Source organism: Scardinius erythrophthalmus, assembly GCF_964197995.2.
Source record: "Scardinius erythrophthalmus genome assembly, chromosome: 3".
Taxonomy (NCBI): Eukaryota; Metazoa; Chordata; class Actinopteri; order Cypriniformes; family Leuciscidae; genus Scardinius; species Scardinius erythrophthalmus.
The window spans coordinates 53,943,059-53,962,624 of record NC_138223.1 but is presented as its reverse complement, the minus strand read 5'-3'; the positions used below and the strand labels follow the sequence as shown (position 1 = coordinate 53,962,624).

Genomic DNA, 19,566 nt, shown 5'->3' with positions numbered 1-19,566 from the left:
AGGCTAATCTGAGATACAGAAAGGCCACGATCTTCACGTTGTATTTCAGTATATAGACAGAACTTCTTTCACATTGAAACATCTGCTAACAATGGGAATTTACATTCAGTGTTGACACCTTTTGGGGGGTAGGAGTCCATTTGTCTAGAGACCACCTTCCTTTGTGTGCCAGCTATCTCTAAACTCTTAAAAACCTTATTACCTTTTGTTTTACTTATTTGGAAATGAGACCTTTGTACCAGTCGCACTAATGGCAGGAAAAACTTTGTTATATTTAAAAAATGTTCTTTCTATAAAAGCCTACTGATATATACGCATGAAAAGGTGAGACACATGCTCTTGAGACACATGCTCAGAGAGGCTTACAGTGGAAATACATATGTGGGGGTCGCCCAGAGGGGGAACCATGCACATGGAGGCACCTAGCCAAGCGCGAAAGCTGCCAGTGGCATAACTCTGGCGTTGACGTCGTCAGTGCTTGAGGAGACTCAGGGCTTATTAGGCTCACCTGAAGAGAATATCGCACGTATCCCGTCCGTGGAGAAGAATGGCGAGCAAGCGAAGACACCTGAGCAGAATCTAGTACCGGCTAGTTGAAGCGAGTACATGAGAAGAAACTGGCTCCACTCGGAGATTATAGAATCTCGCGAATGTGTTAGGTGTCGCCCAGCCTGCAGCTCTGCAGATGTCTGTTAGCGAGGCGCCATGCGCTAGAGCCCAAGAGGATGCCACACTCCGGGTGGAGTGGGCCGTCACACCAAGGGGGCACGGTCGACCTTGCTGCTGGTATGCCAAAGCAATGGCATCCACTATCCAGTGGGACAACCATTGCTTGGAGAGAGCCTTTCCATTCAGCTTCCCACCATAACAGACAAAGAGCTGGTCTGAGGTCATGAAACACTGCGTTCTGTCTACGTAAGCATGGAGGGCGCGCACTGGACAGAGCAGTGCCAAGGCTGGGTCTGCCTCCTCCAAGGGCAGCGCTTGCAGGTTCACTACCTGGTCTCGAAAGGGTGTGGTAGGAACCTTGGGCACATATCCAGGCCGGGGTCTCAGGATCACGTGAGAGTTAGCCGGCCTGAATTCCAGGCACGCTTCCTCAACCGAAAATGCCTGCAGGTCCCCTACCCTCTTGATGGAGGCCAATACAACCAGGAGCGCTGTCTTAATTGACAGAAACCTAAGCTCTACTGATTGCAGAGGCTCAAAGGGAGCACTCTGCAGGGCAGTTAAAACCACTGAGAGGTCCCAAGAGGGTACGAGGGGAGGACGAGGAGGATTCAGTCTCCTCGCTCCCCTCAGGAACCTGATGATCAGGTTGTGCTTTCCCAGAGACTTACCATCAACTGCGTCATGATGTGCGGCAATAGCGGCAACATACACTTTCAGGGTGGAGGGAGACAGCCTTCGCTCCAACCCTTCTTGCAGGAAGGAAAGCACGACACTGATCGGGCATTTCGATGGTTCTTGATGTTTAGAAGAACACCAGTTGACGAAGAGGTTCCACTTCAACGCATAGGCATGTCTTGTGGACGATGCTCTAGCGGAAGTGATGGGAGCCACCACCGCTGGTGGTAGGGTACTCAAACCTGCCTCGTCCCGTCCAGGAGCCACACGTGGAGGTTCCAAAGATCGGGACGAGGGTGCCAAAGGGTGCCCCGTCCCTGAGAAAGCAGGTCCTTCCTCAGGGGAATTGGCCAGGGAGGTGCTGTCGCGAGAAGTACTACTGAGAACCAGGTCCAGTTGTGCCAATACGGGGCAACCAAAATGACCTGCCCCTCGTCCTCCCTGATCTTGCGCAAAGTCTGCGCAAGGAGGCTCACTGGGGGAAACACATACTTGCGTAGGCCCCGCGGCCAGCTGTGCGCCAGTGCATCCGTGCCGAGCGTGCCCTCGGTCAGGGAATAATACAGGTCCCAGTGGGACGAGTCGTGGGAGGCAAACAGATCTACCTGTGCATCCCCGAACTGATCCCAAATCAGCTGGACCGTCTGGGGATGGAGTCTCCATTCTCCAGCGAGAGGCCGAAGCCGAGACAGCTCGCCGGCCGCCTGGTTCAGGTCTCCTGGGATATAAATGGCTCGAAGCGACCTCAGATGCTTCTGACTCCATATGAGGAAGTGGCGAGCGAGTTGCGACATACGGCGGGAGTGTAGACCACCTTGATGGTTGATGTACGCTACTGTCGCGGTATTGTCTGATCGGACTAGTACGTGCTGACCCCTGAGCAGCGCACGGAAGCGGTGCAGGGCGAGTCGTACAGCCAGCAACTTGAGGCAATTGACATGCCAAAGGCGGTGGGGGTCCTGTCCAGTAGCCCGCAGCAGCATGTCCATTGCACATGGCTCCCCAGCCCGTGGTGGAGGCATCTGTTGATACAACAACATGCCGGGAAACTCGTTCTAAGGGCACTCCGGCCCGTAGAAAACTGAGGTTCGTCCACGGGGTGAAGGTCTGACGGCAGGCTGGAGTCACTGGGACTTGGAGCGTGCCGTGTTGCCATGCCCACCTCGGGACTCGATTGCGAAGCCAAAGCTGAAGCGGTCTCATATGAAGCAATCTGAGCGGCGTTACTGCGGCTGCGGATGCCATATGCCCCAGGAGCCTCTGAAATAGTTTCAGTGGAACCACACTCTTGTCCTCGAATTGGCGAAGACAAGTCAGCAGTGACTGCGCACGCGTGCTCGTAAGCTGTGAGCACATGGCGACCGAGTCGATCTCCATACCGAGAAAAGAGATCCTCTGCACGGGGCAGAGTTTGCTCTTCTCCCAGTTGACCCGAAGGCCCAGACGAGCTAAGTGTTGGAGCACTAGGTCCCTGTGTTCGCAAACCTGATCTCGAGAGTGAGCTAGGATCAGCCAGTCGTCGAGATAGTTCAGGATGCGAACCCCGTGTTCCCGGAGGGGAACAAGGGCTGCCTCGACGACCTTCGTAAAGACGCGAGGAGACAGGGCTAGCCCGAATGGGAGAACCGCGTACCGGTATGCCCGCCCCTCGAACGCAAACCGCAGGAACGGTCTGTGTCGAGGTAAAATGGAGACATGAAAGTAGGCCGTCCTTCAGGTCGATCGCTGCAAACCAATCCTGCGGCCGCACGCACTGGAGGATGCATTTGGCCGTGAGCATCTTGAACGGCAGCCTGTGAAGGGAGCGGTTCAAGATGCACAGGTCGAGGATTGGCCGTAACCCACCGGATGTCTTCGGTACAATGAAGTAAGGGCTGTAGAAGCCGGACCTCATTTCGGCTGGAGGGACAATCTCGATCGCACCCTTCGCCAGTAGGGTGTCAACCTCCGCTGTCATGACAGGGGCATTGCCACCGACCATAGTGAAGCGGACTCCCCTGAAGCGGGGAGGAGACCACGCAAACTGAATCGCGTAGCCGAGCCTGATGGTTCTCGCGACCCACCGGGACAGTCTGGGAAGCTCTAGCCAGGCCTCCAGAAAGTACACCAGCGGGGTCATACGAACCACAGACGTACCGTCGGTGGTGCAGCGAGGCGGAATGACCGGCCCAGGCGAGGGTGGCATAGCGGCCCTGTGTGGGGGCACGGTCATTAGCCGCGTCCTGCCAGAGGAGGCCAGGGGAGGACCAGCGTCCCACGGGGGCGTGCTCTGGCAGAGGTCTGGCGACAGAGGGGGATGAGAGGAGCGTGGCCCGTGGGCTGCGCATGCTGTCATCCGAGAACTCTGTGACAGAGGGGGACGATAGTGGCGGGACCCGTGGGCGGCGCGCACTATGGTCCGAGAGCTCTGTGTGCTCAGGATTGGGGGAATCAGTTCTTTATTTAACCACATTAGGGTACTGCTCGTCGTTGGACGAGCAGCGGGGAGTGGAGAACAAAAGATTCTCCCCCGGCCCTCCACCGGGGGAAGGAGTGGCCCTGCTACCATCTCCTGTAAAAAACTGACTGCCAATCCTGAGCAGCCCGTCTCAGGGGCGCCGCTTAGTCTGGCGTTTAGCCGGCCGCGGGACCGGAGAGGGCTGTGGCGCCTTCCTGCGGCTTCCTCCACGACGCGGCCCGGGTGGAGGCTGCTGCTGGGGCCGTGCGGGAGGGGCGGGAGCCGCAGGAGGGCGCCCTCGGCGGCGAGCAGGCTGAGGATTCTGTGCCGACGGCTGGGTGGAGGCAGCAGCGGGCCGTCGGGGCAGAATGTGCTTTATCGCCTCAGTCTGATTCTGAGCGGTCGAGAACTGTTGGGCAAAGTCCTCGACCACACCGCCGAAGAGGCCGGCCTGGGATATGGGGGTGTCGAGCAGACGAGTCCGCTCGGCCTCCCGCATATCAGCCAGGTTCAGCCACATGTGTCTCTCCTGGACCACAGCTGTGGACATCACCTGACCCAGGGAGCGTGCGGTCACCTTCGTCGCTCGGAGAGCAAGGTCGGTGGCGGCACGCAGCTCATCAAAGAGCCCTGGGTCAGCCCTGCCCTCGTGCATGTCCCTGAGCATCTGGGCCTGATAGACCTGCAAGATGGGCATGCAGAGAGGCAGCTGCCTGTCCCGCCGCTCTGTAAGACTTCGCCACCAGGGTAGACGAAAATCTACAGGCTTTGGACGGGTGCTTAGGGTCGCCCCGAGAGGAAGCGCTTGACGGACACAGCTGCATCGCGACAGAACGCTCCACCGGGGGAACCCCAGTGTACCCACAAGCAGCAGCTCTATCGAGGGGTGGGAAGGCGGAGAAGGTCGACGAACGATCGCGGGAAGACAATGGTGTCTTCCAGGACCGCGTGACCTCCTCATGCACATCCGGGAAGAAAGGTATTGGGGTTGGACGCCGACGGGGATCGGACCAGCGGACCAGTTTCCGTAGAGGGACCAGTGGTCTCAGTCTGGACACTCGCGGGTACCAGTGCTGGAGAGGGGGGTGTGGACCGTGGACGAGTCGGCGGTTTGTTCCACACCGTTACCCTCAGGTCACCCCGGCCACCAGCCGAAGTACAGCCTCCCGGGGAGACCGTAGATCGGGGTGTGGGTGGGGGGACTCTCGCTCGAGTGAGCTCATTGAGTAAAAAAAAACATATCTGCATGTTTCCGGCGTACTTCCTTATATACCCCCAGAGGGGGGAGGACCTACGCTATGCAAATTCCGCAGACCCATGGTATTTCATTGCCATTGGCTCGTTTTATATACTCGAAGGTGATAGGCTTTCTAAGCGAAACCCCATCCGTCGTCATCCGACGTAACTCGGAGTGACCACGAAAGGGAACACAAGTATCAAGTGCGAAACGCAAGTAACTTTGTGGGCGGGTTTCGGGTGCTGTTGCTATTATACCGACAGGATAAATGACTCTTGCGCCCGATGCAAATCTAAAATGGGTTGGTCTGAAGTAGCTTCATTATTCATACGTGTGGTTTGGGCATAACGTGAAATAAACCAATCAGAGCGTCATCTCACATTCCCTTTACGAGCAGACGCGCTTGTTCCATGGTGGATTTGCCAGGCGCACGCCAGGAGCGGTTCACAGCCGAGGAGACTGACGTTCTCATCAGGGCCGTAAAACACAGAGAAGTGAAGCTGGTGGTTAAACAGGCGTATGATAATTTGGGTAAATGTGTAAGCTAGATTTATGCTTTTATAAGAAACTATCTATCTATCTATCTATCTATTGTAATAATGTATGATTTGCAAAAATGAAAACTGCTGCTTCTATGTAGATGAGAAAAGCAAAGTGTATGCGCGTTGTGCACACGCTACATTATGGCCAAGCATGCGCCCTTAAAACAGCATATGAATAACAAGCGCAACGCATGTTTTTCCTGGTCAGTGGCGGAATTGTTTTCTAAACCTGCAAAATAGCATCAGGGAACGTTTGCGCCGGAACACGCCTCCTCTTTGCGCTGAACCGCCCCCGGGAGCGCAAGTGCATTTGCTAGTTTACCGACGTGCGTCTGTGGAGGGAAAAGTCCGATGTGCGCGGGTGCAAAATAGGAATGATACATGCGTCGGTGTACAAAGTCAATTGCGCTGGGTGCAAGATAGAGCCCCTCATGTTTCAAGTTTCATTCAATTATATGCTTAATTTATAAATGCATCACATAGATCTTGGATGGTTATAATCAGGGTCAGATATTAATCAGGGCTTGAACTAGGTAAAAAAAAATCCTCTGTTTTTATCTGACATCTAATAATTATCTAGGCTATGCATATTTAGTTATGGGTTTAAACACCATCACTGCAAACAAGATATGTTCTAAGAATATTTTCAATTAATTTGTAAAAATGTCATTTCTGAAAGTTCTCTGAAAGATCAAAACGTCCAGTTTTTTAAATGTTTTGAAAAAGGTTGAGGGGAACATTCCATTTGATCATTTTGCAGTTGGTATTAATCATAGTGTTTTAATCATAGTAGTCATAGTAATCATAGTTTATCAGATAAACCCCTCTCGTACCCACACACTGTCCGGTTGATGCTGTGAAATTGGGTGGATCTGATTTAAATCCTTTATCACAGGTGCAGTAGTAACTTCCATGTGTATTGAAACACTGAGCGTTTTCGCCACACGGACTCCGCGTCTCACACTCATCTTCATCTGTAAGAGAGGCAGGAATCAAAATCGAAACGTTGTTACAAAGTTTAATAACTACGGTTACACAAATTCCCTCTTTTGAGTGACATACAGAGCATTAACTGTGTATTATGCACATTATGAAAAAGACATTGTATTAAAACACACAAGGTTCTCATTACCGACACAGGTTCTATTTTTTTATGTTTTGAATCCATCGCCACATATACTGCAGTCAGATTCACCCGTGTTCACTCTGAAGGAATCACTCACATTGGCTGTGCACTTGTAATGACACATCAAGGATGTCAAGAGGCTAAAAGCAGGTTTAAAACTTGCCCCATTGAAGTCAACAGGGTGCAAATTTTAAAAAGAGGATAACACGGTGTAGGCAACACCGATTTGTCGTTGTTCTCTGTATTGACAGCACTCCAAATTTACAGAAAAATGAGCTCAATGTTAAAATTGACCGGAGTTCTCCTTTAATATGATTGTAAGCTCGCACTCGATCAGCCCAAAGTCCGGTATCCGACCAGCGCGGAAGGTCTCTATGTGTTACTGTCTTTTCTCGTGGCAAAGTATTTTTGATTAAATGAAATACATTTGGAAATATATTCTCGCATTATTTCATCTGACTCCATAAATGAAAAGGTTTTAATGATGTCTGTGGATCATTAAATGTCAAGTCAAGTCAAGTCAAGTATATTTGTATAGCGCTTTTCACAATACAGATTGTATCAAAGCAGCTTCACAGTATTAAATTAAAATAATACAACAAGGTTTGTTTCTAGTGGAATTTATTGATTGATAAAATCAAATTAAATATCCCCAGAATATCCCCAACTGAGCAAGCCAAAGGCAACAGTGGCAAGGAACCGAAAAACTCCATCAAGTGACCTAATGTTGTCCTAAAACTCCATCAGGTGACCCAATGGAGGAAAAAAAACCTTTGGAGAACCCAGGCTCAGTCGGGGGCCAGTTCTCCTCTGGCGTTTATTAACTAGAGGCCGGATTGTAATTTGAACTGTAAGATTAAAAATATTATATGAATGCCTGGCTGAAGAGATGCGACTTTAATCTAGTTTTAAACTAGATTCGCTCAAATGTGAGCGAATGTTTGACTATTCTTTTGAACTCTTTAATGAAAATAATGTCAAAGTCAGTTAGAATAATCAAATGTAACAATTTATTATGTCAGGTAAATGTATCATGCCAATTTCATTATCAATTCAAAGATAATCGATACAAAACATCAAATGCTCTGGAATAAAGAGAAGAGATGCGAACCCGACATTATACATAAAGCTGAGAATCTCACTGTCAGCCTCTCAGGCTAATCTGAGATACAGAAAGGCCACGGTCTTCTCGTTGTATTTCAGTATATAGACAGAACTTCTTTCACATGGAAACATCTGCTAACAATGGGAATTTACATTCAGTGTTGACACCTTTTGGGGGGTAGGAGACCATTTGTCTAGAGACCACCTTCCTTTGTGTGCCAGCTATCTCTAAACTCTTAAAAACCTTATTACCTTTTGTTTTACTTATTTGGAAATGGGACCTTTGTACCAGTCGCACTAATGGCAGAAAAAAATATATAAATCATTGATTCTACTTTGTTATATTTAAAAAATGTATTTCTATAAAAGCCTACTGATATATACGCATGAAAAAGTGAGGGTACACTTGAGATCATCACTGTTTTAGGCCTATATAATTCCTAAAAGACATTTCAAAAATTCAGGCATTTCAAATGATACCAAACATGTATAAAACTCGATGATAATTATCGTCATCAAACCATGGGCCCTATTTTAACGATCTGAAACGCAAGTGTCAAAGCGCAAAGCGCAAGTAACTTTGTGGGCGGGTCTTGGCGCTGTTGCTATTTTCCCGGCGGGATAAATGACTCTTGCGCCCGACGCAAATCTAAAAGGGGTTGGTCTGAAGTAGCTTCATTATTCATAGGTGTGGTTTGGGCGTAACGTGAAATAAACCAATCAGAGCGACATCTCACATTCCCTTTAAGAGCAGGCGCGCTTGTTCTAAAGCGGATTCCTATTATAATGGCGGATTTGCCAGGCGCACGCCAGGAGCGGATCACAGCCGAGGAGACCGACGTCCTCGTCACGGCCGTAAAACACAGAGAAGTGACATTGGGGATGGAGAAACAAACACACCCAAATTAGCTTCAGTTAAACAGGCGTATGATAATTTGGGCGTATGATTAAATGTGTAAGCTAGATTTATGCCTATTTTATTTTCACATCTTCATGGACACAACAATGATTTCCCTCGTGTATTAATATGAATAAATGAATGAAATCTTTATTTCGAACAATTAAAAAATAAATTAAACCAAAGACAGCAACACATTAAATATCCATCAAGAAAAATAAAACAAAATCAAGAAAAACAAAACCTTTTTTTTTTTTTTTTTTTTTTTGCATACTAATCACACTGTTCGAAAAGGGATACGTAGAAGCCCTAGGCTTATCAAGACCTACAAGACCTAATATTTTTCCTAGTAATAATGTATGATTTGCAAAAATGAAAACGGCTGCTTCTGTGTAGATGAGAGCATCAAATTGTAATGCGCGTTGTGCACACGCTACATTGATTATGGCCAAGCATGCGCCCTTAAAATAGCATGAATAACATGCGCAAAGCGCCACTGACTTTAGACTAGGTTTTTCCTGGTCACTGGCGGAATTGTTTTCTAAACCTGTAAAATAGCATGAGGGAACGTTTGCGCCGAAACACGCCTCCTCTTTGCGCTGAACCGCCCCGGGGAGCGCAAGTGTATTTGCTAGTTAACCGACGTGCTTCTGTGGAGGGAAAAGTCCGCTTTGCGCGGGTGCAAAATAGGAATGATACATGCGTCAGTGTACAAAGTCAATTGCGCTGGGTGCAAGATAGGGCCCCATATGTATTTTTGGGTAATTTTCATGTGGTCTCAGCATGAAATTTCTGAAACTGAAGTTCTTTGGTTTGATTAACAGTAAATGGAAAGCAATACGAGTGAGGCCGCTCACCTTCACATGATGAGTTTAGTCTTGCATCACGATCAAATCCTTCAGGACACGTGCAGTTATAAGAGCCAACGGTGTTCACACACACCAGACCATCTGTGCATTCAGAGGTCTTCTCAAGACACTCATTGATATCTGTTGGGGAAACAGTTGGTATTAATCATAGTGTTTTAATCATAGTAGTCATAGTAATCATAGTTTATCAGATAAACCCCTCTCGTACCCACACACTGTCCGGTTGATGCTGTGAAATTGGGTGGATCTGATTTAAATCCTTTATCACAGGTGCAGTAGTAACTTCCATGTGTATTGAAACACTGAGCGTTTTCGCCACACGGACTCCGCGTCTCACACTCATCTTCATCTGTAAGAGAGGCAGGAATCAAAATCGAAACGTTGTTACAAAGTTTAATAACTACGGTTACACAAATTCCCTCTTTTGAGTGACATACAGAGCATTGACTGTGTATTATGCACATTATGAAAAAGACATTGTATTAAAACACACAAGGTTCTCATTACCGACACAGGTCTTATTTTTTTATGTTTTGAATCCATCGCCACATATACTGCAGTCAGATTGACCCGTGTTCACTCTGAAGGAATCACTCACAATGGCTGTGCACTTGTAATGACACATCAAGGATGTTAAGAGGCTAAAAGCAGGTTTAAAACTTGCCCCATTGAAGTCAACAGGGTGCAAATTTTAAAAAGAGGATAACACGATGTAGGCAACACCGATTTGTCGTTGTTCTCTGTATTGACAGCACTCCAAATTTACAAAAAAAATGAGCTCAATGTTAAAATTGACCGGAGTTCTCCTTTAATATGATTGTAAGCTCGCACTCGATAAGCCCAAAGTCCGGCATCCGACCAGCGCGGAAGGTCTCTTCTTTTCTCGTAGCAAAGTATTTTTGATTAAATGAAATACATTTGGAAATGTATTCTCGCATTATTTCATCTGACTCCATAAATGAAAAGGTTTTAATGATATCTGTGGATCATTAATTGTGAGTGAATGTTTGACTATTCTTTTTAACTCTTTAATGAAAATAATGTCAAAGTCAGTTAGAATAATTAAATGTAACAATTTATTATGTCAGGTAAATGTATCATGCCAATTTCATTATCAATTCAAAGATAATCGATACAAAACATCAAATGCTCTGGAATATAAAGAGAAGAGATGCGAACCCGACATTATACATGAAGCTGAAAAATCTCACTGTCAGCCTCTCAGGCTAATCTGAGATACAGAAAGGCCACGATCTTCACGTTGTATTTCAGTATATAGACAGAACTTCTTTCACATTGAAACATCTGCTAACAATGGGAATTTACATTCAGTGTTGACACCTTTTGGGGGGTAGGAGTCCATTTGTCTAGAGACCACCTTCCTTTGTGTGCCAGCTATCTCTAAACTCTTAAAAACCTTATTACCTTTTGTTTTACTTATTTGGAAATGAGACCTTTGTACCAGTCGCACTAATGGCAGGAAAAACTTTGTTATATTTAAAAATGTTCTTTCTATAAAAGCCTACTGATATATACGCATGAAAAGGTGAGACACATGCTCTTGAGACACATGCTCAGAGAGGCTTACAGTGGAAATACATATGTGGGGGTCGCCCAGAGGGGGAACCATGCACATGGAGGCACCTAGCCAAGCGCGAAAGCTGCCAGTGGCATAACTCTGGCGTTGACGTCGTCAGTGCTTGAGGAGACTCAGGGCTTATTAGGCTCACCTGAAGAGAATATCGCACGTATCCCATCCGTGGAGAAGAATGGCGAGCAAGCGAAGACACCTGAGCAGAATCTAGTACCGGCTAGTTGAAGCGAGTACATGAGAAGAAACTGGCTCCACTCGGAGATTATAGAATCTCGCGAATGTGTTAGGTGTCGCCCAGCCTGCAGCTCTGCAGATGTCTGTTAGCGAGGCGCCATGCGCTAGAGCCCAAGAGGATGCCACACTCCGGGTGGAGTGGGCCGTCACACCAAGGGGGCACGGTCGACCTTGCTGCTGGTATGCCAAAGCAATGGCATCCACTATCCAGTGGGACAACCATTGCTTGGAGAGAGCCTTTCCATTCAGCTTCCCACCATAACAGACAAAGAGCTGGTCTGAGGTCATGAAACACTGCGTTCTGTCTACGTAAGCATGGAGGGCGCGCACTGGACAGAGCAGTGCCAAGGCTGGGTCTGCCTCCTCCAAGGGCAGCGCTTGCAGGTTCACTACCTGGTCTCGAAAGGGTGTGGTAGGAACCTTGGGCACATATCCAGGCCGGGGTCTCAGGATCACGTGAGAGTTAGCCGGCCTGAATTCCAGGCACGCTTCCTCAACCGAAAATGCCTGCAGGTCCCCTACCCTCTTGATGGAGGCCAATGCAACCAGGAGCGCTGTCTTAATTGACAGAAACCTAAGCTCTACTGATTGCAGAGGCTCAAAGGGAGCACTCTGCAGGGCAGTTAAAACCACTGAGAGGTCCCAAGAGGGTACGAGGGGAGGACGAGGAGGATTCAGTCTCCTCGCTCCCCTCAGGAACCTGATGATCAGGTTGTGCTTTCCCAGAGACTTACCATCAACTGCGTCATGATGTGCGGCAATAGCGGCAACATACACTTTCAGGGTGGAGGGAGACAGCCTTCGCTCCAACCCTTCTTGCAGGAAGGAAAGCACGACACTGATCGGGCATTTCGATGGTTCTTGATGTTTAGAAGAACACCAGTTGACGAAGAGGTTCCACTTCAACGCATAGGCATGTCTTGTGGACGATGCTCTAGCGGAAGTGATGGGAGCCACCACCGCTGGTGGTAGGGTACTCAAACCTGCCTCGTCCCGTCCAGGAGCCACACGTGGAGGTTCCAAAGATCGGGACGAGGGTGCCAAAGGGTGCCCCGTCCCTGAGAAAGCAGGTCCTTCCTCAGGGGAATTGGCCAGGGAGGTGCTGTCGCGAGAAGTACTAGTTCTGAGAACCAGGTCCAGTTGTGCCAATACGGGGCAACCAAAACGACCTGCCCCTCGTCCTCCCTGATCTTGCGCAAAGTCTGCGCAAGGAGGCTCACTGGGGGAAACACATACTTGCGTAGGCCCCGCGGCCAGCTGTGCGCCAGTGCATCCGTGCCGAGCGTGCCCTCGGTCAGGGAATAATACAGGTCCCAGTGGGACGAGTCGTGGGAGGAAAACAGATCTACCTGTGCATCCCCGAACTGATCCCAAATCAGCTGGACCGTCTGGGGATGGAGTCTCCATTCTCCAGCGAGAGGCCGAAGCCGAGACAGCTCGCCGGCCGCCTGGTTCAGGTCTCCTGGGATATAAATGGCTCGAAGCGACCTCAGATGCTTCTGACTCCATATGAGGAAGTGGCGAGCGAGTTGCGACATACGGCGGGAGTGTAGACCACCTTGATGGTTGATGTACGCTACTGTCGCGGTATTGTCTGATCGGACTAGTACGTGCTGACCCCTGAGCAGCGCACGGAAGCGGTGCAGGGCGAGTCGTACAGCCAGCAACTTGAGGCAATTGACATGCCAAAGGCGGTGGGGGGTCCTGTCCAGTAGCCCGCAGCAGCATGTCCATTGCACATGGCTCCCCAGCCCGTGGTGGAGGCATCTGTTGATACAACAACATGCCGGGAAACTCGTTCTAAGGGCACTCCGGCCCGTAGAAAACTGAGGTTCGTCCACGGGGTGAAGGTCTGACGGCAGGCTGGAGTCACTGGGACTTGGAGCGTGCCGTGTTGCCATGCCCACCTCGGGACTCGATTGCGAAGCCAAAGCTGAAGCGGTCTCATATGAAGCAATCTGAGCGGCGTTACTGCGGCTGCGGATGCCATATGCCCCAGGAGCCTCTGAAATAGTTTCAGTGGAACCACACTCTTGTCCTCGAATTGGCGAAGACAAGTCAGCAGTGACTGCGCACGCGTGCTCGTAAGCTGTGAGCACATGGCGACCGAGTCGATCTCCATACCGAGAAAAGAGATCCTCTGCACGGGGCAGAGTTTGCTCTTCTCCCAGTTGACCCGAAGGCCCAGACGAGCTAAGTGTTGGAGCACTAGGTCCCTGTGTTCGCAAACCTGATCTCGAGAGTGAGCTAGGATCAGCCAGTCGTCGAGATAGTTCAGGATGCGAACCCCGTGTTCCCGGAGGGGAACAAGGGCTGCCTCGACGACCTTCGTAAAGACGCGAGGAGACAGGGCTAGCCCGAATGGGAGAACCGCGTACTGGTATGCCCGCCCCCCGAACGCAAACCGTAGGAACGGTCTGTGTCGAGGTAAAATGGAGACATGAAAGTAGGCCGTCCTTCAGGTCGATCGCTGCAAACCAATCCTGCGGCCGCACGCACTGGAGGATGCATTTGGCCGTGAGCATCTTGAACGGCAGCCTGTGAAGGGAGCGGTTCAAGATGCACAGGTCGAGGATTGGCCGTAACCCACCGGATGTCTTCGGTACAATGAAGTAAGGGCTGTAGAAGCCGGACCTCATTTCGGCTGGAGGGACAATCTCGATCGCACCCTTCGCCAGTAGGGTGTCGACCTCCGCTGTCATGACAGGGGCATTGCCACCGACCATAGTGAAGCGGACTCCCCTGAAGCGGGGAGGAGACCGCGCAAACTGAATCGCGTAGCCGAGCCTGATGGTTCTCGCGACCCACCGGGACAGTCTGGGAAGCTCTAGCCAGGCCTCCAGAAAGTACACCAGCGGGGTCATACGAACCACAGACGTACCGTCGGTGGTGCAGCGAGGCGGAATGACCGGCCCAGGCGAGGGTGGCATAGCGGCCCTGTGTGGGGGCACGGTCATTAGCCGCGTCCTGCCAGAGGAGGCCAGGGGAGGACCAGCGTCCCACGGGGGCGTGCTCTGGCAGAGGTCTGGCGACAGAGGGGGATGAGAGGAGCGTGGCCCGTGGGCTGCGCATGCTGTCATCCGAGAACTCTGTGACAGAGGGGGGCGATAGTGGCGGGACCCGTGGGCGGCGCGCACTATGGTCCGAGAGCTCTGTGTGCTCAGGATTGGGGGAATCAGTTCTTTATTTAACCACATTAGGGTACTGCTCGTCGTTGGACGAGCAGCGGGGAGTGGAGAACAAAAGATTCTCCCCCGGCCCTCCACCGGGGGAAGGAGTGGCCCTGCTACCATCTCCTGTAAAAAACTGACTGCCAATCCTGAGCAGCCCGTCTCAGGGGCGCCGCTTAGTCTGGCGTTTAGCCGGCCGCGGGGCCGGAGAGGGCTGTGGCGCCTTCCTGCGGCTTCCTCTACAACGCGGCCCGGGTGGAGGCTGCTGCTGGGGCCGTGCGGGAGGGGCGGGAGCCGCAGGAGGGCGCCCTCGGCGGCGAGCAGGCTGAAGATTCTGTGCCGACGGCTGGGTGGAGGCAGCAGCGGGCCGTCGGGGCAGAATGTGCTTTATCGCCTCAGTCTGATTCTGAGCGGTCGAGAACTGTTGGGCAAAGTCCTCGACCACACCGCCGAAGAGGCCGGCCTGGGATATGGGGGTGTCGAGCAGACGAGTCCGCACGGCCTCCCGCATATCAGCCAGGTTCAGCCACATGTGTCTCTCCTGGACCACAGCTGTGGACATCACCTGACCCAGGGAGCGTGCGGTCACCTTCGTCGCTCGGAGAGCAAGGTCGGTGGCGGCACGCAGCTCATCAAAGAGCCCTGGGTCAGCCCTGCCCTCGTGCATGTCCCTGAGCATCTGGGCCTGATAGACCTGCAAGATGGGCATGCAGAGAGGCAGCTGCCTGTCCCGCCGCTCTGTAAGACTTCGCCACCAGGGTAGACGAAAATCTACAGGCTTTGGACGGGTGCTTAGGGTCGCCCCGAGAGGAAGCGCTTGACGGACACAGCTGCATCGCGACAGAACGCTCCACCGGGGGAACCCCAGTGTACCCACAAGCAGCAGCTCTATCGAGGGGTGGGAAGGCGGAGAAGGTCGACGAACGATCGCGGGAAGACAATGGTGTCTTCCAGGACCGCGTGACCTCCTCATGCACATCCGGGAAGAAAGGTATTGGGGTTGGACGCCGACGGGGATCGGACCAGCGGACCAGTTTCCGTAGAGGGACCAGTGGTCTCAGTCTGGACACTCGCGGGTACCAGTGCTGGAGAGGGGGGTGTGGACCGTGGACGAGTCGGCGGTTTGTTCCACACCGTTACCCTCAGGTCACCCCGGCCACCAGCCGAAGTACAGCCTCCCGGGGAGACCGTAGATCGGGGTGTGGGTGGGGGGACTCTCGCTCGAGTGAGCTCATTGAGTCTCGACCGAAGCGCGGAGATAGTCATGTTCCCACAGTGAGAACATGAATCATCCACAAACGCAGCTTTAGCGTGATCAATGCCCAAACACACAAAGAAGTGATTGTGCCCATCAGAATTAGACACAATGCGACCGCAACCAGAAGTGCACGGGCGAGGCATCTTTAAAAAGACGTGCCGCGTGCAAGCTCTTTTGTGAGAGGAAAAACTCTGCGGATGTTGAAGTGGCCAGGGAGAAACACAATATCTGTCAGATCACTGATCAGATCAGCAGGGTAATGTGCACTCGCTGGAATCGCCATCACACCAACACCGGAGAGTTCGCTCGTCTCGAAGATGAAGAGATAAAGAGTAACTCAGGATTCAGGCTTCTATGTGGAGAGAAGAATAGCTCTCGGCTCCGAAGCGAAAACATATCTGCATGTTTCCGGCGTACTTCCTTATATACCCCCAGAGGGGGGCGGACCTACGCTATGCACATTCCGCAGACCCATGGTATTTCATTGCCATTGGCTCGTTTTATATACTCGAAGGTGATAGGCTTTCTAAGCGAAACCCCATCCGTCGTCATCCGACGTAACTCGGAGTGACCACGAAAGGGAACACAAGTATCAAGTGCGAAACGCAAGTAACTTTGTGGGCGGGTTTCGGGTGCTGTTGCTATTATACCGACAGGATAAATGACTCTTGCGCCCGATGCAAATCTAAAATGGGTTGGTCTGAAGTAGCTTCATTATTCATACGTGTGGTTTGGGCATAACGTGAAATAAACCAATCAGAGCGTCATCTCACATTCCCTTTACGAGCAGACGCGCTTGTTCCATGGTGGATTTGCCAGGCGCACGCCAGGAGCGGTTCACAGCCGAGGAGACTGACGTTCTCATCAGGGCCGTAAAACACAGAGAAGTGAAGCTGGTGGTTAAACAGGCGTATGATAATTTGGGTAAATGTGTAAGCTAGATTTATGCTTTTATAAGAAACTATCTATCTATCTATCTATCTATCTATTGTAATAATGTATGATTTGCAAAAATGAAAACTGCTGATTCTATGTAGATGAGAAAAGCAAAGTGTATGCGCGTTGTGCACACGCTACATTATGGCCAAGCATGCGCCCTTAAAACAGCATATGAATAACAAGCGCAACGCATGTTTTTCCTGGTCAGTGGCGGAATTGTTTTCTAAACCTGCAAAATAGCATCAGGGAACGTTTGCGCCGGAACACGCCTCCTCTTTGCGCTGAACCGCCCCCCGGGAGCGCAAGTGCATTTGCTAGTTTACCGACGTGCGTCTGTGGAGGGAAAAGTCCGATGTGCGCGGGTGCAAAATAGGAATGATACATGCGTCGGTGTACAAAGTCAATTGCGCTGGGTGCAAGATAGAGCCCCTCATGTTTCAAGTTTCATTCAATTATATGCTTAATTTATAAATGCATCACATAGATCTTGGATGGTTATAATCAGGGTCAGATATTAATCAGGGCTTGAACTAGGTAAAAAAAAATCCTCTGTTTTTATCTGACATCTAATAATTATCTAGGCTATGCATATTTAGTTATGGGTTTAAACACCATCACTGCAAACAAGATATGTTCTAAGAATATTTTCCATTAATTTGTAAAAATGTCATTTCTGAAAGTTCTCTGAAAGATCAAAATGTCCAGTTTTTTAAATGTTTTGAAAAAGGTTGAGGGGAACATTCCATTTGATCATTTTGCAGTTGGTATTAATCATAGTGTTTTAATCATAGTAGTCATAGTAATCATAGTTTATCAGATAAACCCCTCTCGTACCCACACACTGTCCGGTTGATGCTGTGAAATTGGGTGGATCTGATTTAAATCCTTTATCACAGGTGCAGTAGTAACTTCCATGTGTATTGAAACACTGAGCGTTTTCGCCACACGGACTCCGCGTCTCACACTCATCTTCATCTGTAAGAGAGGCAGGAATCAAAATCGAAACGTTGTTACAAAGTTTAATAACTACGGTTACACAAATTCCCTCTTTTGAGTGACATACAGAGCATTAACTGTGTATTATGCACATTATGAAAAAGACATTGTATTAAAACACACAAGGTTCTCATTACCGACACAGGTTCTATTTTTTTATGTTTTGAATCCATCGCCACATATACTGCAGTCAGATTCACCCGTGTTCACTCTGAAGGAATCACTCACATTGGCTGTGCACTTGTAATGACACATCAAGGATGTCAAGAGGCTAAAAGCAGGTTTAAAACTTGCCCCATTGAAGTCAACAGGGTGCAAATTTTAAAAAGAGGATAACACGGTGTAGGCAACACCGATTTGTCGTTGTTCTCTGTATTGACAGCACTCCAAATTTACAGAAAAATGAGCTCAATGTTAAAATTGACCGGAGTTCTCCTTTAATATGATTGTAAGCTCGCACTCGATCAGCCCAAAGTCCGGTATCCGACCAGCGCGGAAGGTCTCTATGTGTTACTGTCTTTTCTCGTGGCAAAGTATTTTTGATTAAATGAAATACATTTGGAAATATATTCTCGCATTATTTCATCTGACTCCATAAATGAAAAGGTTTTAATGATGTCTGTGGATCATTAAATGTCAAGTCAAGTCAAGTCAAGTATATTTGTATAGCGCTTTTCACAATACAGATTGTATCAAAGCAGCTTCACAGTATTCAATTAAAATAATACAACAAGGTTTGTTTCTAGTGGAATTTATTGATTGATAAAATCAAATTAAATATCCCCAGAATATCCCCAACTGAGCAAGCCAAAGGCAACAGTGGCAAGGAACCGAAAAACTCCATCAAGTGACCTAATGGTGTCCTAAAACTCCATCAGGTGACCCAATGGAGGAAAAAAAACCTTGGGAGAACCCAGGCTCAGTCGGGGGCCAGTTCTCCTCTGGCGTTTATTAACTAGAGGCCGGATTGTAATTTGAACTGTAAGATTAAAAATATTATATGAATGCCTGGCTGAAGAGATGCGACTTTAATCTAGTTTTAAACTAGATTCGCTCAAATGTGAGCGAATGTTTGACTATTCTTTTGAACTCTTTAATGAAAATAATGTCAAAGTCAGTTAGAATAATCAAATGTAACAATTTATTATGTCAGGTAAATGTATCATGCCAATTTCATTATCAATTCAAAGATAATCGATACAAAACATCAAATGCTCTGGAATAAAGAGAAGAGATGCGAACCCGACATTATACATAAAGCTGAGAATCTCACTGTCAGCCTCTCAGGCTAATCTGAGATACAGAAAGGCCACGGTCTTCTCGTTGTATTTCAGTATATAGACAGAACTTCTTTCACATGGAAACATCTGCTAACAATGGGAATTTACATTCAGTGTTGACACCTTTTGGGGGGTAGGAGACCATTTGTCTAGAGACCACCTTCCTTTGTGTGCCAGCTATCTCTAAACTCTTAAAAACCTTATTACCTTTTGTTTTACTTATTTGGAAATGGGACCTTTGTACCAGTCGCACTAATGGCAGAAAAAAATATATAAATCATTGATTCTACTTTGTTATATTTAAAAAATGTATTTCTATAAAAGCCTACTGATATATACGCATGAAAAAGTGAGGGTACACTTGAGATCATCACTGTTTTAGGCCTATATAATTCCTAAAAGACATTTCAAAAATTCAGGCATTTCAAATGATACCAAACATGTATAAAACTCGATGATAATTATCGTCATCAAACCATATGTATTTTTGGGTAATTTTCATGTGGTCTCAGCATGAAATTTCTGAAACTGAAGT

General features: G+C 49.0%; 1 protein-coding gene across 1 annotated transcript in view; it reads right to left on the bottom strand.

Moving 5' to 3' along the window:
• LOC308687459 (uncharacterized protein) overlaps window positions 1–19,566 on the bottom strand; it is a 97,707-nt gene that overhangs the window by 19,756 nt on the left and 58,385 nt on the right. Inside the window, exons 11-14 of the mRNA XM_081360024.1 lie at window positions 17,590–17,730; window positions 9,769–9,909; window positions 9,549–9,680; window positions 6,397–6,537 (exon numbers count right to left, since the gene is read on the bottom strand). Of these exons, the coding sequence (XP_081216150.1) occupies window positions 6,397–6,537; window positions 9,549–9,680; window positions 9,769–9,909; window positions 17,590–17,730 (555 nt within the window). The remainder of the gene's footprint in view (window positions 1–6,396; window positions 6,538–9,548; window positions 9,681–9,768; window positions 9,910–17,589; window positions 17,731–19,566) is intronic.